This window comes from Coregonus lavaretus (assembly GCF_964263955.1).
Source record: "Coregonus lavaretus genome assembly, chromosome: 36".
NCBI lineage: Eukaryota > Metazoa > Chordata > Actinopteri > Salmoniformes > Salmonidae > Coregonus > Coregonus lavaretus.
In genome coordinates this window covers 3,727,209-3,753,603 of record NC_140023.1, presented here as the reverse complement: position 1 = coordinate 3,753,603, position 26,395 = coordinate 3,727,209, and the positions used below count along the sequence as shown (strand labels likewise).

General features: G+C 43.3%; 1 protein-coding gene across 1 annotated transcript; it reads left to right on the top strand.

Annotated features, from left to right (window-relative positions):
• Positions 1 to 3,000: 3,000 nt before the first annotated feature.
• On the top strand, positions 3,001 to 25,173 carry LOC311110617 (equilibrative nucleoside transporter 1-like). The gene is made up of 13 exons (XM_084153141.1): positions 3,001 to 3,161; positions 12,917 to 12,997; positions 13,117 to 13,198; positions 15,483 to 15,664; positions 17,999 to 18,138; positions 18,712 to 18,846; positions 19,003 to 19,100; positions 19,588 to 19,672; positions 19,892 to 19,977; positions 20,067 to 20,175; positions 20,416 to 20,501; positions 23,764 to 23,963; positions 24,230 to 25,173. The coding sequence occupies exons 2-13, from the start codon at positions 12,969 to 12,971 to the stop codon at positions 24,339 to 24,341; spliced, it is 1,344 nt and encodes a 447-aa protein (XP_084009267.1). The 5' UTR covers positions 3,001 to 3,161; positions 12,917 to 12,968; the 3' UTR covers positions 24,342 to 25,173.
• Positions 25,174 to 26,395: the final 1,222 nt, after the last annotated feature.

Here is a 26,395-nt window from a genome sequence, read left to right as displayed (position 1 = left end):
CATGCTCAGATTCCTAATGGCGTCTCAGATTTAATTATTTGCAAACAGAGACAGTTTCGTTGTAAACAAGACACACTGATTTGGCATATATATCTAAGGCTCTGGTCTGTCCAAGAAGTGAGGGTAAACAGTAGACATGTTTTTTGTTTTACATTTTAGCAGACGCTCTTATCCAGAGCGACTTACAGTTAGTGAATGCACACATGTTTTAAATGTTTTCATACTGGCCCCCGTGGGAAACGAACCCACATCCCTGCCGGCCAAACCCTCCCCTACCATGGGTCTCCCGGTCGCGAACCAGGATCTCTAGTGGCACAGCTAGCACTGCGATGCAGTGCCTTAGACCACTGCGCCACTCAGGAGTGTTCTCTGCTATCCACTTTGTTTTAATTATAATTGTGGGTATAGGAGAGGGCATAGCAGCTGGAAGATGTTTGGGGGTGGGGTGATTTTTCAGGGGGTGCTGCTCAGCACCCCTACTTCCAGCGGCTATAGGGGAGGGTCACTTGTTTTTTTTTCAAGCATTCAGGGAGGGTTTAGGTCAAATATATTTAGCTGAAGGGAGGGCCATCCGTTTTCATTTCAGAGAAATCAGATTTTCTCCATGTAACCCTTATTATAAATAACGTTCACTCCCTTATTTTATTGTGTTACTATTTCATTTTTTTTTATTTGCTATTTTCTTACTTTTTAACTCTGCATTGTTGGGAATGGCTCATAAATAAGCATTTCACGTGAATGTGACAAATAACATTTTATTTGAAAAGTAATTCATTAGCTAAATCAAGGCTTTGGTGATAGATAGTAGCTAGCTAGAACATGATCAACAAACAGTGAGTGATATTTCTCTGTCATATTGGTCAAGGGGAGAGTCCTATAAATCAGTGGTGAGGCGCATTCAGCAGAACATGACGTTTTATAAAGTTCAGATATAAACGTGTTATGAAAACAGAGACATGTAGAACAAGGAATTATGTCGGCTCTATTCATGATATTTCTATCTGCAAAGTTCCACAACGTATGGCAACTGAACGTGGCCCTGCTGGGGTTTATTCATTACGCCAATTTTGTTGCAAAACGTTTCGTCTGTTGCAAAACGTTGTACAACAGAACAGTGGCGGCTCCTGAAAAAATTCTCAGGAGGGGCAATTTTTCTGATGATTTAGGTGACCTACACACATTTTTAAAAAGATATGTCCAGCAACAACATGAAGACAGGGGCAGCATATAAGTCAATACCAGAAGCATTTATTGACTGATCTCAAAAGTGTTGGCTTACAAAAGCAAAATAAGTTATCACAGTAAAAATAATCAAGGGTGTTCTTTCACATTCCTCAACACTGCATAAACAATATGTATGGCTTTGTAAAAATGAACAACCATATTCTGGCCAATTGTATAGATTTGTAAATATGAACAACCATATTCTGGCCAATTGTATAGATTTGTAAAAATGAACATGAACAGATTTTTTATTTTTTTGAATGGCAGTACCTTTCAAACATGTCTGCTTGCAGTAAGGTAGCACTCACAAGGTGGCCAGAGAAAGAGAACCTTTCTTTGGTGTGATCCAGGATGGTGTTGCAGACCTCTTCAGACAGCCTCTGCTTCTCCTCTTCTCTCAAAGCTGTTCTGGGTCTTTTGGCTCCTGTTGCTTCTTGCAGCTGCTGTTGAGAGGAGTCCCTGAAGGCAAACAGACCAATGTGTTTGTTGGCTTTGTACAGTATTGTTGTCTATGTGATGCACAGGTATATGCAATGTATCCATGTATAGTACAAATACTTCAGTTCCACTTAAAATGGGCAGGGATGCATAAAGTCTTTAGTGTTTAAGTTAGCCTTTGTGTCTCACATAGCCTGGATGTTCAGCACAGTATACAGTGGTGCTCATAAGCTTATGATCCCATGCTAAAGTTGACTAAAAAGAGGAATAAAAAAGAAAAGAAAATTGGTGTCCTTAAAGGTTGGATTTTCCAACTTTTTTAATTAAGTCATTAAGATCAATTTCCAAAAGATGATTTTTTTATTTTTTTATTCCTCTTTTTAGTCAGCTTTAGAATGTGTTCATACACTTATGAGCACCACTGTACAGTACACATAGTATATAAAATAAGATAGATTACACCACTGGCCATATATAATGACAATAATGTAATTTCAAACACAAATGCAGTCTCCTTTCATGCATACATTTTCAAATAAAGCTCTGCTTTGAGAAAGATCGAATGATATTGTTTAATCTTTATCTTACCTTATGGCCTGCACACTGCTTGCGAAGCTGTCGAGGGCACGTTTGATAAAGACAGCATCGATGTCCTTATTCTGTAGCTTCTGGTACGGTGGGCTGGTCAAATGAACCCAATGAACCCGTCCGGATGGCTTCAAAACATTCTATGAGGTCGTCTCGATTCTCGTAGACAGTGTTCACGACTCTGCTGTTGCTAACCTCATCGTTGTGGCGGCGGACAGCTAGCCTGTATCCCTCATCCAGTTGAGTGGCAATATTCACTCTCACCAAAGCAGACAATCTCAAACAGCTATCAATGTGGGTCTTTGACAGCTCATTTTTCTTAATCTTTTCTGAAAGATGGTGCATGTCGGTTACACCAGTCGCTGTCCAAGCGTTGCTGTCTGCCGTTCATGGTTACGTTACGTTACGTATGACGAAAGCGCGTAAGTGCAAGCCCTCAGACACCCATAGAGAATGTATTGAAAGCTCAGAAATTTGAAAAAAAAATATTTTACATTAGAGGCTATGAGAGACTTCTGGGCGATTTTCAACCTGACTGAAATCGCCCCAAAACGGGCGGGGACATTTGAAGCACGACTTTAGCCTGATTGGACATTTAGTGGCTGGCAGATCAGACGTGAACACTGAACTACTGTTGCCATGATATAATTGATTAGAAAAAAAATCCCTTCCTTTTCCCGTTTGGCAGTGCGTCGCCCATATCGCCCTATTGAACACACCGCCCATGCAACAGAAACCGTTTACTTCTTTAACGGTAAACGGTTTCCGTTGCAAGACATAATGAATACAATCCTGATCTCTCAGTCACGCCACGAGCTGGGGGGGATACATGCGGCTCCTCACTCAATACATCGTAAATTCGGAATCTATTCTGGACAGAGTTGAGGACAGACTACTCTTCTCGCGCTAAGGTACTGGTGCCCTAGAAAATATAATTGAACTGTTTTACTTTTTGTTGAAAACTACTTGTACATTCATAGATCAATTGTAGCATATTTTATAAATGAGTAAATTATTGCAGTAATTTGTATCGCGCACCGAATAGACAACAATTTATGATTGCGCATTTTTTTTTAGGAATGAGTAGCTAATTTCTTTGAGTGGTCGCAAATGTTAGCAAAAAGTTATTCTAATAACTACACTGTAATTTTGTTTGGTTTTTCATAACTTGTTCTGCGCCTTGGTGCTGACAAACGCCGATAGTTTTTTGGAGGAAACTCTGTTGTCCTGATTTGGAATTACATTTAGCGCACACTTTGAAGCGCAGTATAGTGGTCCTCTGTAGCTCAATTGGTAGAGCATGGCGCTTGTAACGCCAGGGTAGTGGGTTCGATCCCCGGGACCACCCATACGTAAAAATGTATGCGCACATGACTGCAAGTCGCTTTGAATAAAAGCGTCTGCTAAATGGCATATGATAGTGCGGCAAGGGGACTGTCAGGTCCCGTGTCTGCCTAAACACACATCTGTTAGGTAGCGGTCCAGTTGTTGATGTTTACAATTCTTGTTTTCGGACTACCTAGCTAGCTATGTGTGAATGGTGCTTTACAATGTTATTTCTTCTTTCCGAGTAAGCGCGTTCGTATGAGCTGGCTAGCTCGCGCTGTCAGCTAATGAATTCACCCCTGATCTCTCAGTCACGCCACGAGCTGGGGGGGATACATGCGGCACCTCACTCACTACATCGTAAATTCGGAATCTATTCTGGACAGGGTTGAGGACAGACTACTCTTCTCGCGCTAAGGTACTGGTGCCTTAGAAAATATAATTGAACTGTTTTACTTTTTGTTGAAAACTACTTGTACATTCATAGATCAATTGTACAATATTTTACAAATAAGTTAATTATTGCAGTAACTTGAATCGCGCGCCGAGTAGGCTACAATTTATGATTGCACATTTTACTTACGAATGATTCACGTTAGTTAATTTCTTTGAGTGGTCGAAATTGTTAGCTAAAATTTCTTCTCATAGCTACACTGTAATTTTGTTTGGTTTTTCATACATTGTTCTCCGCCTTGGTGCTGACAAACGCTGATGGTTTGTTGGAGGAAACTCTGTTGTCCTGATTTGAAAATACAGATAGCGCCAATTTTGAAGCTCGGTAGGTAGTGCGGAAAAACAAGGCCTCTTTCCGAGTAAGCGCGTTCGTTCGTATGAGTTGGCTAGCTCGCGCTGTCAGCTAACAATGCCGAAACTTGTCATGTCGTTTGATATAGTTGTGTATCTCGCATGACACAAACATTACTTTCAATTTTTCCTTGAAGTTTTGGCTATACTATAGCTGCTATATCCAGATCATATAAGAATGGCTAGCCCAGTTTTTCCTTGCTTGTCTTGGTGCGTGCTGTCGTTCACATTTGTCAGTGCTATTTCTGTGTCATCCTCTTGACTGTCCTCCTTGTGGAGCACGAGAATGGCTTCTTTGTGTTAACATGCACTACCAATGAACAGCTGATGAACTGCAGCTAACTGAGCTAGTTACTACCATACATCAGTGGTTACTACTACCTAGAACACAGACATCAACCGTGTTCACTCCTGTGTGAAATGGGGGGGGGCATGCCACGCAGTTACATTTTATTTAAACATTTACTGTACTAGTTGCTAATGTCCATCTTTAGAGAGTTTGCGTGGCATTGTTAAATTGGTCTTTTTTAGTGGCGGGAAATAGTTGGTGGCAAAAAGGTAGGGTCATTGAGAACAATGCCTTTGGTGACCCGGCTAGTCCCTTTTTGGGAGCAGCTTTTGTTTTCAGTTCTTTCCTTTGGTCAGACAGGAGGACATCTGCTTTGGTTTGGCACCACAGTGCACTCACTGTTCATCTGCTGGTCGGTGCATCCCACTGTTCAGAGGCAACTGCCACCAACCCTTGAAGTGTATAGTAAAGTAATAGGTTTAATATGTTGGTAGTTTAGGTAATATACAAAGTAGGGTTGGGCGGTATCCAGATTTTCAGACCATCATACCGTTTCTGTACCATACCAGTGTATACGGTATTACCGGAGGTGCACACAAGGGGCGCTATTTCAATTTGTATTTATTTTTCCTGGCACAAAACAATTTAGGCAACAAGGATCTTGATTCAGGAGGGGATTGAATGTCTCTGCTGTAACCAAGGAGCTTGATCTTGACATCTAGCAAGTTAGCAAACCAAATGCATAGCTGGAGCCCAGAGCTCGAGATAATTTATTTGACACTTCATAGATTTCTTATAGTTATACTTAACTATAGTTATACCGCCCCTCATCCAAAGCAGGAGAGAAACTAGCAATGGGGAGTTTACTGAGAACTTTGCATCAATAGGATTTTTCTGTTCACACCACTCCTAGGAGTCCTAGCCAACTGTCATCATAAAAGGGCTCTATAGTGGGATGTGTGGTGCTGCTGTGTAGACAGGTAGACTGGCTGAGCAACCCACAGACGCACCACAGTATCGTATGTACCATCCTCCTATTACAGGCCCAGCCGTGGCTGTTCTAAACCAACCCCAGTCCTCAGGCTATTCCTGGAGCCCACAGCATTGTTTTTGACATGATGATCCACCCATGTCTGATTCAGGAAACAGATCTCTGGAAATGGAGAAGGAAATAGTTTTTGGATGATGAATCTGAGAGGGAGCCCTTGGCCATTAAACATGATCGTAAAGGATCAAAGTACATGCGTACTGGTTGTGTGTGTGTGTGTGTGTTGGTAAGTGGGAGTGTGCTCTCCTGTCCTCGAGGTTGGGCAATGGGGTGAAGGCAGGGGGAGCTCTGATATTTCGACCAGATTTAGCTCCTGCTAACTGCTTGCAAACTGCCCACATTAAATCAGAGGGATGAATTGCAACATGTAAAAAAAAAAAAACATTGTGATACTGTTGCTACTTCTATTTAGACTACCCAATAACAAGTTGCAAGTCTGTTTTTATCCAATGCTTACTATTCTTTGTGACAAGTTATTTATCTGCTGTTACTTTGCTCTCCTAGGAACATTCTGGAATGTTTAGCTAATTTTGAATAGGACAACTTCTCTTGCGAGTAGTATTGATTTCTTCCTTAAAATCTTGTTGAAGTTATCCGACAGTCGCACAGTGATGAGTACTAGTGCTATATAAACTCCTGGGAAATGGTGAAGCGAGCGGTTCTTTTCACCTTGTCATGTGACCCAGACACTATAGCCAGGGAACAGTCTGGGAATGAAGGTCTACCCATCACAGAGCTATTCCAGAACAATGCCCTCATGTCTACCTCTATTTGGATTTGATGGTGTGATCAAGATCATATAGGCCCCATTCTATGCTAACGTAAAGGGTGACCGCCACACTATTTCAAAGTACTTTCTCACTACTGTTTGATCTCTTGGGAATGAGGCTAATGTGACGGCTTTAGATTTATAGGGTGACTTCAAAGGGCAAAACAACTTGTGATCTCAACATTTGTCAGTCAGTATTTTCCTTAGGGCCGGAAGTAGTCCTAGTTGTGATTGGCTTATGAGAGTTTTACAACTTGATGTAAGAGTATTACGTTGCAGCCAATTTCCACTGCAATAGTGGCACTTAGCATCAGTTTTTCTTTTGAGTGGCACCGATGAAGTGTCATTGGCTCAGGACAATGTGGGGTTTTGTGTTGTGGCTCTGAGTTGGTCAGACAGGGGGACAGACTTCGGTCCAGAGGGGCACGCCAGCCAGCTGGCACTGTTTAATGACACGTTCAACGGAGTGAGGCAGAATGAACTGGAGCTTGGTACCTCCAATCGGATTCCTTCTTCAAACATGTGACACACAGTCTCAGTAATTCAATTGGCTGTAATAACATTGTTCTTATTAGTTTGTGCTGTATTTCAATTATTATGCTGTCACAAGGGCCAAGACAGTGAAATCCTATCCTAATCCTCAAAGGCCATTCAAGTCCAGAGACAAAGGGGACAATATTTATCTAGGGGGTGCTGAAGAGTCAAATGCAACAATTGCAGAACTGTAAGTTTGTCCACTAGTCTTAGTTACCAATGCCTATAATAATGTAATGACATAGTAGCTACAGCTATAAATACTTAATAAGTACTATAGGGCTACTTAATAATGACAGCTTTTAATGTGCTGCTGGGCTCCTAATCATCCCTTCAGATAACCTAACCCAATCAAAGTTGCCATGCCTTCCGCTACTAACTTGTTCCTTGCGTATCAGATTATTCAGTCAGTCCTTCCATTGATCAAGTTTTCCAATGAAACACACTATTGAGAAATAATTAGCTCTTCCTAAAGAGATTTACACGGTTATCAAAACGTCACTCCAGTGTAAGCCTACACGAAACACAGACCTTATTTTAAGTGTTTCCGAAATCCCCAATGGGAAAAATGAATGGTGGAAAAACGATTGGAACCATTTCCCTGTTTGACCTCTAGGTTTTATGGGTATTATGACTCATACTGTGGTACTCTATCGAGACGCCCTTTCTATTAATTCTTAATTCTATGCTGGTTTCATCTGGAAAAACAAAAAACGGTTGTTTAGCAACCGGATACCAACTGTTCTGTGGAGAGAGAAAAAGTGATAGAGTTCCAATATTATTATTATATTATTTGACACATCTTAGATTTATTTTAGTTATACTGAATGTGTGACGGTTTCGGCCGAGGCTGCTCCTCCTCCTGGTTCGGGCAGGCTTCGGCGGTCGTCGTCTCCGGAGTACTAGCTGCCACCGATCTATGTTTCATGTTCGTTTGGTTTGGTCTTGATGTTGTACACCTGTGTCTAGTTAGTCCTCGTTAGTGTTCTATTTAGTTCTCGTTGTGTGTGTCTGTGTTTGTGTGTTATTGTTTCGCTGTCGGGTTTTGTGCGCTACTGTTTGCCTTGTGCATTTCGTATTTTCCTCCTCTGTGTTAGGAGGTTATTTACGCACTGTTTTGTGCGCCTTTTGGTTTTCGCCTGTGTGCGGACTTTCTCGCCTCCGGGCGTTTGACTCGTGAATTTGAGTGTGCTGTTCACTAAAGTCTATTGGACTTATCTTTCTGCGTCCTGCATCTGATTCCTGCACCACACCCACCTACAGCACCCACTGACAGAATGTATAGTTCGTTATAAGCAGTGGCGTATCATGCACCCCTGCAGCCAACTAACGCAGGTACAGCCGACTAACGCTACCTACAGTAAAAATATATATACACTACCAGTCAAAAGTTTGGACACACCTACTCATTCAAGGGTTTTTCTTTATTTGTACTATTTTTTTACATTGTAGAATAATAGTGAAGACATCAAAACTATGAAATAACACATATAGAATCATGTAGTAACCAAAAAAGTGTTAAACAAATCAAAATATATTTTATATTTGAGATTCTTCAAATAGCCACCCTTTGCCTTGATGACAGCTTTGCACACTCTTGGCATTCTCTCAACCAGCTTCATGAGGTAGTCACCTGGAATGCATTTCAATTAACAGGTGTGCCTTCTTAAAAGTTAATTTGTGGAATTTCTTTCCTCCTTAATGCGTTTGAGCCAATCAGTTGTGTTGTGACAAGGTGGGGGGGGGGGTATACAGAAGATAGCCCTATTAGTCCATATTAGGGCAAGAACGGCTCAAATAAGCAAAGAGAAACGACAGTCCATCATTACTTTAAGACATGAAGGTCAGTCAAAACGGAACATTTCAAGAACTTTGAAAGTTTCTTCAAGTGCAGTCGCAAAAACCATCAAGAGCTATGATGAAACTGGCTCTCATGAGGACTGCCACAGGAATGGAAGTTCATTAGAGTTACCAGCCTCAGAAATTGCAGCCCAAATAAATGCTTCACAGAGTTCAAGTAACAGACACATCTCTACATCAACTGTTTAGAGGGGACTGTGTGAATCAGGCCTTCATGGTGGAATTGCTGCAAAGAAACCACTACTAAAGGACACCAATAAGAAGAAGATACCTGCTTGGGCCAAGAAACACAAGCAATGGACATTAGACCGGTGGAAATGTGTCCTTTGGTGTGGAGTCCAAATTTTGGTTCCAACTGCTGTGTCTTTGTGAGACGCGGTGTGGGTGAACGGATGATCTCCGCATGTGTAGTTCCCACCGTAAAGCATGGAGGAGGAGGTGTTATGGTATGGGGGTGCTTTGCTGGTGACACTGTCTGTGATTTATTTAGAATTCAAGGCACAATTAACCAGCATGGCTACCACAGCATTCTGCAGCGATATGCCATCCCATCTGGTTTGGGCTTAGTGGGACTATCATTTGTTTTTCAACAGGACAATGACCCAACACACCTCCAGGCTGTGTAAGCGCTATTTGACCAAGAAGGAGAGTGATGGAGTGCTGCATCAGATGACCTGGCCTCCACAATCACCCGACCTAAACCCAATTGAGATGGTTTGGGATGAGTTTTGATGTCTTCACTATTATTCTACAATGTAGAAAAAATAAAGAAAAACCCTTGAATGAGTAGGTGTGTCCAAACTTTTGACTGGTAGGCAGGCAAACTAGCTAGACAGGAAATTGTTTTGTTACTGGTGGGATGGTGAACCTGTGGAATAAATTTCAGTTGGATGAATAGGTGTGTCCAAACTTTTGACTGGTACTGTATATATATTACAAATCGATACTTGGAGTCAAGTATTTATATATCGTCCAAAAATTATATTGCGATATGTAACTGTATCGATTCAGCGTGGAACAATAAGCTCCATTCAATACTCCTAACCCATTGTCACGGTTTCGGCCGAGGCTGTTCCTCCTCCTTGTTCGGGCAGGCTTCGGCAGTCGTCGTCCCTGGAGTACTAGCTGCCACCGTTGTATGTTTTCGATGTTTGCTTGGTTTTGTCTTATTGGTACACCTGTTTCCGTTTAGTGTTTATTATGTGTCCTATAATAATAATAATATGCCATTTAGCAGACGCTTTTATCCAAAGCGACTTACTATAAGTTCTCGTTGTTTTAGTCATGCGTTGTGTGTAATTGTTCACCGGTCAGCAGGTGCTGTGTTAGTTTCCTCCATTGTTTTGGAGAGAGTTTCCGCACTTGTGTGCGCGCTATTTTGGTACTTTGTGTTTTACGCAGTGTGTGTGTAATTTCACTTGCCTCCGGGCTCTTTTTGAGGCCCGTTTGTTTTCGTGACTATACTAAAGTCTGTTGGACGAAGCCTCTGTGTCCTGCGCCTGATTCCTGCACCACATCCACATTCAGCACTGACAGAAGATCCCACCATAACTGGACCAAGCAGCGTGTCCAGGAGCCAACGCCAGAGAGGGCTCTAAAGGATATCAACCTCGACTGGGTCAAGCCGCGGGAGGAGGAGAGAGGCTGGACTTGGGAGCAGAGGAGCGAGAGTCTGGCGAGAGCCATGGAGGCCTGGCCAATGGTGCGCGTCGTCAGCCCGGTCCGTCCCGTCCCTGCTCCCCGCACCAAGCCTGTGGTGCGCGTCGTCAGCCCGGTCCGGCCTGTTCCTGCTCCCCGCACCAAGCCAGTGGTGCGCTTCGTCAGCCCGGTTCGGCCCGTCCCTGCTCCCCGCACCAAGCCAATGGTGCGCGTCGTCAGCCCGGTCCGGCCCGTCCCTGCTCCCCGCACCAAGCCTGTGGTGCGCGTCGACAGTCCGGCACAGCCCGTGCCTGTTCCACCGGTGCTGCTCCACTCCGGAGCTAGAGCAATCCGCTCCACCAGTGTTCAGTCCAGCTCCGGCCAGCAGGGCCAGACCGGACCAGGGGCGCTTTGGGGGGTTTGTTGGGGGGTGGGGGTCAAGCCCGGAGCCGGAACCGCCTCCGAGGAGGAATGCCCACCCGGCCCTCCCCTGTTCGGTTTATGTTTGGCGCGGTCGCAGTCCGCGCCTTTGGGGGGGGGGGTACTGTCACGCCCTGGCTCTGGGACTCTGTTATGTTGAGCCAGGGTGTGTTGTTTCTATGTGTTTTGTGTGCTAGGGTGATATTCTAGTTCATTTGTTTCTATGTTGGCCGGTGTGGTTCTCAATCAGAGGCAACGTGTATCAGCTGTTGCTTGTTGTCTCTGATTTGGAACCATACTTAGGCAGCCTGTTTTCCACAGTGTGTTGTGGGATCTTGTTCCGTATGGTTTGTATTGTAACCAAGGACTTCACGTTTCGTATCGTTTGTTGTTTTGTTTCGTGTGGTGAAAATAAAGTATGTTCACTTATCACGCTGCGCATTGGTCCACTTCCTCCGACAATCGTGACACCCATGGTACTGTGCATTCCCATGACCATTCCCTCATGATGACTCCAGAATCTAAATGGGACACACATATTTCAATCTAAAAAGGCTTAGTCTATTCCTTTATGGCATCCACAACATTTCATGCCTATGCTTATGTGACACATTGTGAGATAAACCTGTTGTTTGGGCTGCTGGGATGCTTGGAGTTCTGCACAGACATCTGTGTGTACAGTGAACTCGGGCTATTTGTTTTAGAGGGACTCAGAAAGCCTGCTGTGTTTCAGAAAGGCATCACAGAAGTATCTGTCTGTGTGTAATCTTCCATCAGAGTGGTAGAAGAGTTGCTATGGGATGGGTGGGGCCGTGAGACTATTGGGATAGGAAGGACCAATGCCAGACTTTTTGATGTCCTTTTTAGACCACCTCTTAACCGAGGCTTCCTCCCATGTAGAAAATGAAATGATGTTCAGCTGCCAGCCCCTCCTTTCAGTAAATCAAATCAAATCTTGGATTTAGGCTACTCCTGCGCTGCTCTAAGTAAGTGTAATTAAAAAGATATTACTTGCTGATATAGTAGACTGAATGTGTCTGGCTTGTATGACACATTTTGACTTGTGTGCATATTTGGCTAGAATGTTTTGATTTGTTGAGATGACATTATTGTGCTTGATAAGGTTTTGAAGGTTGTCTTGTGGCTTTTCTTTGTCACTATGGAATGCTGAAACTGCATAGGCTAGACTTTGTGGTTTGGTGTAATGGTAGGAGTTATAACTGCTGGTATTCCTATTGTTGCTTACACATGCTGCATCTTATAAAAAACATATTAAAAAATAACTAAGTATTTTCCTGGTAAACAAGGACTTGGTTTGTATCTTTCGGTTACAAATGTAGTAGGTAGGAATTGTTGTTTGTCTGACATGTAATGTTGGTGACATGCGCTTCTGTATATTTGGTCAGAAGAAGAAAGTAGCCTAATTAGGGCTGTGACGATACCAGTATCGCAATATTTTTTCCCACTGCAAAAATGTTAACACTTGCTGTATGTAAAATATTGTGTGATATAGCTTGGAAAATAAACAAACGTGACTGGTTGTTCCACATGGTGTTTGTTTCAACATTAGAGCTGTTTTCCTAAAGAATTTAAATCTGCTTCGTGTTTTGTTTCCTTGCCACAATACTAACGAGTATCGCCATACTGGTATCGTCCCGTCGCTACTAAATAGCCTAAACATAAATGATACTTGAGATCAAAGTACCCGCTGAAACTGTGTCCCATAGGCCAGGGTTTCCCAAACTCGTGGTGGGATGGTGAACCTGTGGAATGAAATTCAGTTGGAGATGAGATGTACAATGTTGGATAATATCACAATGTGGCATTTTATGTTACAGTTTTGTTTATTCATCTTTTTGGGATAATCAGCAAAAAACTGCATGTCGAATTCATTCTCCTGAACTTTCTCCTGTTTCTCTTGTATATTGATACTTTATGAAGACTAGGCTGATTTATTTATGAAAATGTCTGTTTTCAGAAACCGTGCCACATTTTGACTTAAGAGCTGGTTCCTGCAGTACTTCAGGACAATGACGGTCATCAACGCTCCACAGGACAAGTGAGTGCAGTGACATTTCATTTTCTGCTTCTGCCTGCAATCATTTAATGCTATATGTATACAATTGGTATAGGCTACATATATTAACATTTTATTGTGTGTGAATGTGTATTTGTCAGGTATAATGCGGTTTGGTTAATTTTCTTCGTCCTTGGCTTGGGAACCCTCCTGCCATGGAACTTCTTCATGACTGCAACCATGGTAACTGTTCTGCATTCTTCACAACTGCTTGTTTATGATAACCATGGGAAATCAGACTTAGAGCTGAAGTCTAGTAGTATAATAATAATATGGGCATGCGCTCATTTCCTATGTCTCTAAATGGTAATACAACTGGTCTTAAATGATGTGACTCCTCTAATTTTAATTATTCTGGAGCTGCCTCGAGGGAGGACATTTCATTGAGACCACTTTCTTTAAACTGTTAGAAGCCACCTGGTTCATCAAACTTTTGGCCAGGTGTGTTGCCATGGCAATATATCCCCGCCCTCGGCAGCAGGCTAGCATTATGAAAACATTAGAGATGTAAGAATTCACCAATACGCACCCCAAACTGAACCAAATGCAGCATGCATCGGTCAGAAAATCGACTCCAATGTTACAAATTGCCAATTCACTAATGATTTTTGCTCATATTACTTTCTTTCTACCTTCCGAGACACTCTCTCCATAGTATTTCACTGAAACGTTTCAAACTAAAACATACAGTGGGGAAAAAAAGTATTTAGTCAGCCACCAATTGTGCAAGTTCTCCCACTTAAAAAGATGAGAGAGGCCTGTAATTTTCATCACAGGTACACGTCAACTATGACAGAATTGAGAGAAGAAATTCCAGAAAATCACATTGTAGGATTTTTTATGAATTTATTTGCAAATTATGGTGGAGAAGAAGTATTTGGTCACCTACAAACAAGCAAGATTTCTGGCTCTCACAGACCTGTAACTTCTTCTTTAAGAGGCTCCTCTGTCCTCCACTCGTTACCTGTATTAATGGCACCTGTTTGAACTTGTTATCAGTATAAAATACACCTGTCCACAACCTCAAACAGTCACACTCCAAACTCCACTATGGCCAAGACCAAAGAGCTGTCAAAGGACACCAGAAACAAAATTGTAGACCTGCACCAGGCTGGGAAGACTGAATCTGCAATAGGTAAGCAGCTTGGTTTGAAGAAATCAACTGTGGGAGCAATTATTAGGAAATGGATGACATACAAGATCACTGATAATCTCCCTCGATCTGGGGCTCCACGCAAGATCTCACCCCGTGGGGTCAAAATGATCACAAGAACGGTGAGCAAAAATCCCAGAACCACACGGGGGACCTAGTGAATGACCTGCAGAGAGCTGGGACCAAAGTAACAAAGCCTACCATCAGTAACACACTACGCCGCCAGGGACTCTAATCCTGCAGTGCCAGACGTGTCCATCTGCTTAAACCAGTACATGTCCAGGCCCGTCTGAAGTTTGCTAGAGTGCATTTGGATGATCCAGAAGAGGATTGGGAGAATGTCATATGGTCAGGTGAAACCAAAATATAACTTTTTAGTAAAAACTCAACTCGTCGTGTTTGGAGGACAAAGAATGCTGAGTTGCATCCAAAGAACACCATACCTACTGTGAAGCATGGGGGTGGAAACATCATGCTTTGGGGCTGTTTTTCTGCAAAGGGACCAGGACGACTGATCCGTGTAAAGGAAAGAATGAATGGGGCCATGTATCGTGAGATTTTGAGTGAAAACCTCCTTCCATCAGCAAGGGCATTGAAGATGAAACGTGGCTGGGTCTTTCAGCATGACAATGATCCCAAACACACTGCCCGGGCAACGAAGGAGTGGCTTCGTAAGAAGCATTTCAAGGTCCTGGAGTGGCCTAGCCAGTCTCCAGATCTCAACCCCATAGAAAATCTTTGGAGGGAGTTGAAAGTCCGTGTTGCCCAGCGACAGCCCCAAAACATCACTGCTCTAGAGGAGATCTGCATGGAGGAATGGGCCAAAATACCAGCAACAGTGTGTGAAAACCTTGTGAAGACTTACAGAAAACGTTTGACATGTCTCATTGCCAACAAAGGGTATATAACAAAGTATTGAGAAACTTTTGTTATTGACCAAATACTTATTTTCCACCATAATTAGCAAATAAATGCATTAAAAATCCTACAATGTAATTTTCTGGATTTTTTTTTCTCATTTTGTCTGTCATAGTTGATGTGTACCTATGATGAAAATTACAGGCCTCTCTCATCTTTTTAAGTAGGAGAACTTGCACAATTGGTGGCTGACTAAATACTTTTTTCCCCACTGTATAGTCTCTGTATTGTATCGGAGCCCATGTAGTTTAAAGTTTCATATCTAGATACATTTCGAATCGTCTTGAAAGGGAAAGATGCACATCCCTAGAAAACATTGACTCTCATAAGCTTTGGTCATGATCCCGAAGTCTTTTGCTCTAGCTCTCTCTCCTCCACCTTGCTGCTTCCCTGTAGTACTTCACCAGCCGACTGAAGGACCCGGCCGTCGAAGGCTCAGCGAATCTGACGGCCAATGCCACGGTAGTGGATGGAGACACGAGGAACGTCCTGGAGTCCAAGTTCAACAACGTGATGACCCTGTGTGCCATGGTGCCCCTGCTTATCTTCACCTGCCTTAACTCCTTCATCCACCAGAGGTATAGTTAGAACTAATGGTAACTTTTCTACTGCAGGGATTGGCATTAAAGTTGCCTGGGGCAATTGAACTGAGCAGTTGCAGAAGTTGAGCCTGCTCTGATGTTGCCACATTACTCCCCATTGTTTAACTGGAAGACGGACAATTTATGGCAGGCGGGCAAGTTGAGCCTGCTCTGAGAATGTATTTGACTGATAACAGCCAAAATACAAAGAATTGCAGTACTGATCTTTCTGATTCTTCCCCTATGTGTAGGTGAAAGGCAGGCAATTCTTGAAAGTGCATTCGGAAAGTGTTTAGACCCCTTGACTTTTTCCACATTTTGTTACGTTACTGCCATATTCTAAAATTGATTAAATAAATAAAAAGTCCTCATCAATCTACACACAATACCCCATAATAACAAAGCGAAAACAGGTTTTTAGAAATGTTTGCAAATGTATAAAAAATAAACAGAAATACCAATTTACATAAGTATTCAGACCCTTTGCTATGAGACTCGAAATGTAGCTCAGGTGCATCCTATTTCCATTGATCATCCTTGAGATGTTTCTACAACTTGATTAGAGTCCACCTGTGGTAAGTTAAATTGATTGGACATGATTTGGAAAGGCACACACCTGTCATAAGATCCCAAAGTTGACAGTGCATGTCAGAGCAAAAACCAAGCCATGAGGTCGAAGGAATTGTCCGTAGAGCTCCGAGACAGGATTGTGTCGAGGCACAGATCTGAGGAAGGGTACCAAAATATTTATACAGCATTGAAGGTCCCCAAGAACACAGTGGCCTCCATCATTCTTAAATGGAAGAAGTTTGGAACCACCAAGATTCTTCCTAGAGCTGGCCGCCCGGCCAAACTGAGCAATCGGGGGAGAAAGGCCTTGGTCAGGGAGGTGACCAAGAACCTGATGGTCACTCTGATAGAGCTCCAGAGTTCCTCTGTGGAGATGGAAGAACCTTCCAGAAGGACAACCATCTCTGCAAACTCCAAGTGGCCTTTATGGTAGAGTGGCCAGACGAAAGCCACTCCTCAGTAAAAGGCACATGACAGTCCACTTGGAGTTTGCCAAAAGGCACCTAAAGGACTCAGACTATGAGAAACAAGATTCTCTGGTCTGATGAAACTAAGATTGAACTTTTTGGCCTGAATGCCAAGTGTCACGTCTGGAGGAAACCTGGCACCATCCCTACGGTGAAGTATGGTGGTGGCAGCATCATGCTGTGGGGATGTTTTTCAGCAGCAGGGACTGGGAGACTAGTCAGGATCGACGGAAAGATGAACGGAGAAAAATACAGAGAGATCATTGATGAAAACCTGCTCCAGAGTGCTCAGGACCTCAGACTGGGGCGAAGGTTCACCTTCCAACAGGACAACCCCCTAAGCACACAGCCAAGACAACGCAGGAGTGGCTTCGGGACAAGTCTCTGAATGTCCTTGAGGGGCTCGGCCAGAGCCCGGACTTGAACCTGATCTAACATCTCTGGAGAGACCTGAAAATAGTTGTGCCGCGACGCTCCCCATCCAACCTGACAGAGCTTGAGAGAATCTGCAGATAAGAATGGGAGAAACTCCCCATATCCAAGAAGACTCAAGGCTGTAATCAGCAAAGTACTGAGTAAAGAGTCTGAATACTTATGTAAATGTGATATTTCAATTTTTTATTTTTAATACATTTGCAATCATTTCTAAAAACCTGTTTTTGCTTTGTCATTATGGGGTATTGTGTGTTGATTGATGAGGTAAAATAATCAATTTTAGAATGATTGTAACATAACAAAATGTGGAAAAAGTCAAGGGGTCTGAATACCTTCCGAATGCACTGTATGGCACTTCTGTGTGTAAACAGCTAATTAGCATTTTGGGGCAAGTGATAATAATCTTTAGGAAACCCACCAACAATCCTCACTTGAATGTCGATCCCTTTACTGTGACCTCGAGGAGACCCAGGACTCAAACTCCTCAAACTCCAAACCACACCTCAATCCTCTTAAAAGCACCTTGAATTGATACCTCACTCTTATCCTCAAACTTTGCCTGTTCACATGCCCCCCTAACCTCACTCCATACATGTTCCTCAGTTTCTTCTAAGCTACCCTCTACCATAGCTCTAACCCAGAACGGTACCTCTCATGTAAATCTAACTTATCTCTGCCTACCTAATCCTCACCCCCTGTGAACCCCATCAGTTGTTTCCATAGGACATTGGTATGTTGACTTTAATTATAGTTGGATCCAGCGAGGGGTCATCCATCGGTGACCCCCACTCCTGTCTAAACAGTCCTAGGAATGTCTCTTCTGTTTTCCTCCCCTTCTTTCCCCTCACCTGTCCCCCAGGATCCCTCAGAATTGGCGTATCGCTGGCTGCCTGTCTGTGATCCTGGTGGTGTTCCTGTTGACGGCGGTGCTGGTCAAAGTGGACATGAGCCCTCTCCCATTCTTCTGTCTCACCATGATCAAAATCATCTGCATCAATTGTGAGTGGACCCCACCCAACCTACTAGACTCCTACCTAATACACCAAGCTCACACAGTTCAACTCACTCACCTTCACACCATCTGCTACTGAGTTGGCTTGTTTACCGCAGGGATACGTTCACCCCCCTTCGCTCTCCTGCTAGTTTGATCCTGGCCCCTGATGCCTGATGAGGACCAGCTTCTCTGACGGTCCAGGTTCCGCCAGAGGGGAGGACAGGGTGACCCAACTGGAATGCTTTGATGTTGACATCCACACTCTCCCTGTAAAGACTCCCTGTCTGTCTGTACTAGGAAGGGGGTGAATTAAATAATGTTTATTATGTAAAACAACCCCTGTGATGTTCTCATTGGTTTTGCTTTATGTCTCTGTGATTTGCCAACCCCTCCCTCTCTTGATCTTCCTCTAAATATATCATGACCTTCCATTCTAGCGCTCTGCCCCCCCTTATGTTGCCGATATAAACCTCTCGCCCTCTCCTTTGCTTTTAAATGTATTCCTACCTGCTATATCCAACACCTACAATCACTCATTCTCTCTCTACTTTGACTTAATTGTCTTTTTCTCTCCCCAGCGTTTGGGGCAGTGCTGCAGGGCAGTCTGTTTGGCCTGGCTGGGATGCTGCCGGCCTCCTACACTACACCCATCATGAGTGGACAGGGCCTCGCCGGGACCTTCGCTGCCTTGTCTATGATCTTTGCCCTGGCCAGTACGTCTGACACCCGATCAACACACACACACACCACTGCTCTCAACACTGTCCATAACTCTCCCACTTCCACCAGGTCCATAACTCATAGCCCAGGATGAGAATGGTAAGCACTTCCAGGTCATGACCCTGTGTTCTCTCTGTGTGTGTGTTTAGGTGGCTCGGCCCTACAGGACAGTGCCTTTGGCTACTTCATCACAGCGTGCGTGGTCGTCTTCCTGGCCATCCTGTCCTACCTCGCCCTGCCCAGAATGGTGAGACCTCAACTAACACACTAATCTACACATAGCATTGACCCATACTAGTGTGTTCTGCCTAATGGAATGCTCTGACCTCAAAATGCTAGTTCACTTTGTCAGACAAGTTGTCATTGGCTCAAAAATGTTAACTGAGGGAAGCCGTTAGTAGTGTGTAGCACTGTATAGCCTCCCTGGCCTGTATCTATAACGTGTCCTCACACGCAGCTATATAGATAGATACAGTAACCTGATAATAGTATGTTGGGGTGTTAACCCCGGTGTCCTGGCTAAATTCCCAATCTGGCCCTCATACCATCACGGACACCTGATCCCCAGCTTCCACTTGGCTTCATTCATCCCCTCTCCTCCCCCATGTAACTCATCCCCAGGTCGTTGCTGTTAAAGAGAATATGTTCTCAGTCGACTTAACTAGTAAAGTAAGGGTAAGTATGTAGGTTGGCAAATGTGCTGAATTTTGTGAATGTCTCTTCTGACCTCGCAGGAGTTTTTCCAGTACTACCTGGAAAGTAATGGATCCAGGCCAGCCGGAGGAGATGAGGAGAACAAGATGGACCTTTTGACAAAAGGTGCAGTCAGCAGATGGAATGTAACATTGAGAAATGTTTCTCCTTTGGTGTGTAGTAGTGTACTCTGACTCTGCCCAGGGTTTATACTAGAATAAATCATTTGCTTGTTTATATCTATGCTCTTTGACCTAATTCTCAGTGCTTTTCTTCCAAGTTGTGCGTTTCTCTTGCATTGCTATCTGTGTAAATCTAACAGCAAAAGAGGATGTTGTGTGACAGACAGCCCAGCAGAGAAGAGGCCGGTGGTCAGTCTGACAGAGGAAGAAACCAGGTCCACCATATCTGTGTTTTCCATCTTTAAACGGGTAAGGGACCTGCACAAAGACAATCTAAACAGAGTGGTCCTCCAGAGTGAGGGGCTAAAACCCCCTACTAATGTTGTGGTCTCCTGTAGATCTGGGTAATGGCCCTCTCTGTGTGCTTCGTGTTCACCATCACCATCGGAACTTTCCCTGCAGTCACAGTTGACGTCAGGTCCACCGTGGCCGATGGGGGTGCCTGGGGTGAGTGTGCTAAGGGAAAGTCTTTATTGACCTGTGTTTTGCTGTATTAATGGCTTGTGAAAAGCCAGAGACCAGCATACAGGCTCATAGCATTCATCCTCTCTATCAAAACTGGCAAGGACAAGGCCCGAACATCTGCCGTTGCGATTTTACTCTATGGGTTCCAGTATTGATTTAAGCGTCTGTGAGGACTATAGTCTTATTCGCCATGCGGCTGCTGTTGTTCTTCTGTCTCCACAGATACATACTTCATCCCTGTTGCGTGTTTCCTGCTCTTCAACTTGATGGACTGGGCAGGCAGGAGTCTGACGGGCGTGTGTATGTGGGTGAGTGTTGAGGCCCTGAGCACTAGTTCCACTGACACTGGCTCAAACAGACATGGGTTTGGTGGCATAGATTCCCACCTAACATCTGTGCTCCCCTGAAATGGTTCCCCCTGGCCTGACCAATTGTTCCCCTTGGCCGACTTCTTTGCCATTTCACTGGAACATAGATCAGAATGTTTTGGCGACTCATCACTCTGAAAGGGAAGAGGAGAAGAATAGGCTAACGACTCCCATGACAACATCATACACAATGACACAACAAATTCATTTCTGTCTTTTGTTTAAAAATACCATACGTTCTCAAATGTGTTAAATCTAAATATTTAGCCAAAATCTGATCCAGATTTCTGCCTGGTGATGTCATGGGGTTGGAAACCTTATTGGGGAGTATGAGTGAAATCATGCCGAGGCATCAAGTTCAGAATTCTGTGGAAAATCTGGAACAGAACACTTTGATGTGTAGGCCAGTGCTTTGTATTGGAAAAAAGCCCTTGTGTTTTTAGGATGAAGAGGTCATGTGACTGCTGAAGGAAGTGGGTTTGAAGGGGTGGGTGATGAGTGGCTCATGGTGACACTGAAGACCCCCTATTGTTTTGGACTAGTTTTCTGTTGTAAATAGATCACATGACTGGGGCTGTAACAGCTCCCAGCTCTGGAGTGTGTAATTCACTGGCTGAGGGGTTGCCATAGAGATATACAGGTAACTGCCAAAATAAAGGAAACACCGACATGGTGTCTTAATAGGGCGTTGGGCCACCACGAGCCAGAACCGCTTGTCATAGTTTCTACAAGTGTCTGGAACTCTATTGGAGGAGGGATGCGACACCATTCTTCCACGAGAAATTCCATTATTTGGTGTTTTGTTGATGGTGGTGGAAAACGCTGTCTCAGGCGCCGTTCCAGATTCTCCCATCAGTGTTCAGTTGTGTTGAGATCTGGTGACTGAGACACACACACACTTTAAATCCCCTATGCTTCTTTGAGACCCCTCTTTCGAAGTCACTGAGATCTCTTCTTGCCATAGTAGCCAAAATAATGGGGAACTTGCCATTTTTATACATAATGTTAATTGCTTAATTAACCTGCTTTCAATATACACTGAACAAAAATATAAACGCAACATGTAAAGTGTTGGTCCCATGTTTCATGAGCTGAAATAAAAGATCCCTGAAAATTTCCATACGCACAAAAAGCTTATTTCTCTCACATTTTGTGCACAAATTTGTTTACATCCCTGTTAGTGAGCATTTTTCCTTTGCCAAGATAATCATCCACCTGACAGGTGTGGCATATCAAGAAGTTGATTAAACAGCATGATCATTACACAGGTGCACCTTGTGCTGGGGACAATAAAAGGCCACTCTAAAATGTGCAGCTTTGTCACACAACACAATGCCAAAGATGTCTCAAGTTTTGAGGGAGCGTGCAATTGGCATGCTGACTGCAGGAATGTCCACCAGAGCGGTTGCCAGAGATTTTAATGTTAATTTCTCTACCATAAGCCACCTCCAATGTTGCTTTAGAGAATTTCGCAGTAAGTCCAACCGGCCTCACAACCACAGCCACGTGTATGGCGTTGTGTGGGCGCACCATTTGCTGATGTCAACGTTGTGAACAGAGTGCCCCATGTTGGCGGTGGGGTTATGGTATGGGCAGGCATAAGCTACGGACAACGAACACAATTGCATTTTATCGATGGCAATTTGAATACACAGAAATACCCTGACGAGATCCTGAGGCCCATTTTTTTTTTTTAGGTAACTGTGACCAACAGATGCATATCTGTATTCCCAGTCATGTGAAATTCATAGATTAGGGCCTAATGAATTTATTTCAATTGACTGATTTCCTCATATGAACTGTAACTCAGTAAAATCTTTGAAAGTGTTGCATGTTGCGTTTATATTTTTTGTTCTGCATACTTTGTATCCCTCATTTACTCAAGTGTTTCCTTTATTTTGGCACTTACCCGTAGATAGTGTTCCATTTCATTCTATGGGTTTCTATTTAATTCTACCTCAGCTCCCTCCCTCCCACCTCATCAATCCTATGATAACTGTAGAATGGAATGATAGGCTGAGTGCACATACAGTACTGTTACCTTACAGTATATTCAGTTGGATAGAGGTTAATTCCTTAAGTTCTGATTAAGTGCACGTTTGCATTGCGACCATTTTCCGTTATAGGAAATTGCTTTAATTCACTACAAATTGGCTACCCTCATAAAATCCAGTCATTAAAAACTAAACATATTATTTAATTTAGTAGGAAATCAAATAAATGTATTGAACTTACTCTAAAATTCATTAATTTGCCCAAGTTAATAATAAGATATTAACAAAAGTGATTCGTATTTTCCTGCAACTTTCTGAACCGGCACAGGAATGCCCCTGTCTGTGGGTGTGCGCGGTGCGTGCTTATGTCTACACTTTGTCTAGCCGTTAGTGATGATGCTAATGATAACCTTCTTCTGGTAGAGATGGAAAGGCTTTCCCAAAAACCTTCTCAATTAAATGTTAACTACAAAATAGCCTATGCCTACGTGGCAGAGTATCATGATTATTTACGTCAATCAAGTGGCTATTTGTTTTGCAAACTCTGTAATCACATGAGCGCTACAGAAACATTGCTAACCAAACAGCAGTCTCTTGCTGGTATACATTTGCATTAATGGGTAACTACACACAAAAATGAACATTTCTTAAAAAATGTCCAGACCTCAAAGGTAGTCTCCTGATGTGGTTTAAGCATTGTTGTGGACTTAGATTTTATTTTATTTTTATTAAAGAAGTGTGAATTTGAGAGCGAAAAACATGGAAAACAAAATGGATTTTTTTGGGGGGGAAACTAAACGGAATCAGGCAAAAATGTAATTGATTTCATAGGGCCCTACCAATTGAAATAATCAAATCCAATGCCACTAAGCTTGGCCAAGGGTGGTATAGTTGAATTATTATTTCACTGCGAAAATGTTTAGGTATCCCTTTTTACAGCGCTGCGTTTTATTAGCCTAGCTCTGCGCTGAAACATATAGTAGGCCCCATATTATGTAACTGAGTTCATGGTGCTAGTTGAGAAGGTCAGTTATTTTACTCAAGGCTTCATTTGGAGGTCATTGCTGAATTCCGTGAGTTCACTGGCTCCTTGTCTAAGCTCTTCGTTGGAATGTGTGTGGGTTAATAGAGGATGCACAGTATAATGGTGGAGTGGATCTGTATTAGAATGTTGACGTGTACTGAGATGTTCTCTTTTGTCCCTTCAGCCCGGTAAGGACAGCGTTATCCTGCCCGTCATGGTGGGTCTCCGTGTAGTCTTTGTACCTCTCTTCATGCTGTGTAACGTCCAGCCCAGGAACTACCTGCCCGTGCCGTTTGCCCACGACGCCTGGTACATCCTCTTCATGATCCTCTTCTCCTTCAGCAACGGATACCTGGCCAGCCTGTGCATGTGCTTCGGACCAAAGTAAGGCCATCGCCACCGGCAACTACAGCAGAGTTCTCAACCCTCTGGTTCCTCAGATTGAAAGCTGACAGTAATTGCAGTCAGTTCTCAAGCGGTACTCCTTAGAAGGGAACCATAGCTTGCCGGTTCCTGCAACATGGGTTGAGAAACACTGTACTAGCACAGTCTACTCATGACAAAAAATACATTGCACTGGTTCATCAAGGTGTGTACAGTCCTGTTTTCTCCTAGTCATGTTGTTTTGTCCCTCCTGTGTTTCCGTTCAGGAAAGTGGCACAACACGAAGCGGAGACGGCCGGCACCATCATGGCGTTCTTCCTGTCTCTGGGTTTGGCTCTAGGAGCCGCTCTGTCCTTCGTCTTCAGAATCATTATCTAGACCTGGAGTCCCCGAAACACCACCCCTCCCCTCAGAACACTTTCTTCTTACCTACCTGCCGTGGAGGAGGGTTGGGGGAGGTGGTGAACTTTGCCCTGCTAATTGTTTTGTTCTTCTCACACGGCAGCAACGCTACAACACTTGGAAGCAGCCAGCCTCTGAGTCTCTATGCTTCCCATCCTGCCACTGACTGATGATACTCTTTCATTATGAAACAATGCAAAGTTCATCTAGTTCAGCTGCCTATGTTACTGCTCTCATATCTTGTTCTAGTTGCCAACATCTATCATATCTCTCATCCTCCAGGGACCATGGTGGAAGACATGAGTTCTCTCCACTCAAGGGTGTATTTCAGTTTATAGATCAAAATGCCGCTATGAGCCATATGAGTCATGCATATTTACATGGATTGCGAAATGATTGTGAAACTGCCAGGTTTTTATGTCTTGGTGTGTGTTATCATTGAATTGTATGGGCACTCAAGTTTAGAATGTTTTAAATCTCAATGGAGTTTTACCAGCCTACGTTAGTGTGTAAATGCTCATTATGGTATTGCCTTGCTCTGACATTTAAATATATTTTGTAGTATTTCAGTATTTTAAGCACTGCGACAAATATGTAGCCATTAATTACATGCGTTGTGCTAGCGAACGGTGAGGGGAGCAGAGTTTGTAAACTCAGCCGAACATTTGCGCTGTCAGGTTGACATTTTAGGGTTTTATCATTAAAACATTTTGTATCAGATCTAGTTTTATGAGTGCTCTATTTTAAAACCGGATTGGTACAAGTTCAATTCGGCTGGTTCATATCAATCAGGTTGTTTTTATGAATGAAAAAAAAATTATGCACCGTGCCCAGGGCTCTAAAGTACGACAAAATATTTGGCTGTGCGACCCTTTTAATTTGAGAGCAACAAAAAACAAAATATATAAATTTGTTTTAATAATTGTTGTAATAAGGCTTGCACCATTACTACAGCGAAAACTTATTGTTTTACACCTTGTTCAGTCATGGTTGTTACCTCATTAGCTAGCTAGCTAACAACCTGGTAACTTTACCAGTATCTCAAAACATTTGGAGGCACAGAAAGAAAGGGAAAGGGATATCTTCAGGAGATCAATTATCATAGCAATGAATGAATGACAGATCTCTAGCATGTCATCACCCAGCTCAGTGGTTCACAAACTTGACGCTCTTAAAGAGACTGTACCATTTTCTATGTAATGCATCTCAATAAGAAAATGGTGCTTTTACATACTCTTATTCCACAAATGACTTTTACATTTCAATGACAGGTACAGTGGGGAGAACAAGTATTTGAAACACTGCCGATTTTGCAGGTTTTCCTACTTAAAAAGCATGTAGAGGTCTGTAATTTTTATCATAGGTACACTTCAACTGTGAGAGACGGAATCTAAAACAAAAATCCATAAAATCACATTGTATGATTTTTAAGTAATGAATTTGCATTTTATTGCATGACAAGTATTTGGTACATCAGAAAAGCAGAACTTAATATTTGGTACAGAAACCTTTGTTTGCAATTACAGAGATCATACGTTTCCTGTAGGTCTTGACCAGGTTTGCACACACTGCAGCAGGGATTTTGGCCCACTCCTCCATACAGACCTTCTCCAGATCCTTCAGTTTTCGGGGCTGTCGCTGGGCAATACGGACTTTCAGCTCCCTCCAAAGATTTTCTATTGGGTTCAGGTCTGGAGACTGGCTAGGCCACTCCAGGACCTTGAGATGCTTCTTACGGAGCCACTCCTTAGTTGCCCTGGCTGTGTGTTTCGGGTCGTTGTCATGCTGGAAGACCCAGCCACGACCCATTTTCAATGCTCTTACTGAGGGAAGGAGGTTGTTGGCCAAGATCTCGCGATACATGGCCCCATCCATCCTCCCCTCAATACGGTGCAGTCGTCCTGTCCCCTTTGCAGAAAAGCATCCCCAAAGAATGATGTTTCCACCTCCATGCTTCACGGTTGGTATGGTGTTCTTGGGGTTGTACTCATCCTTCTTCTTCCTCCAAACAAGGCGAGTGGAGTTTAGAC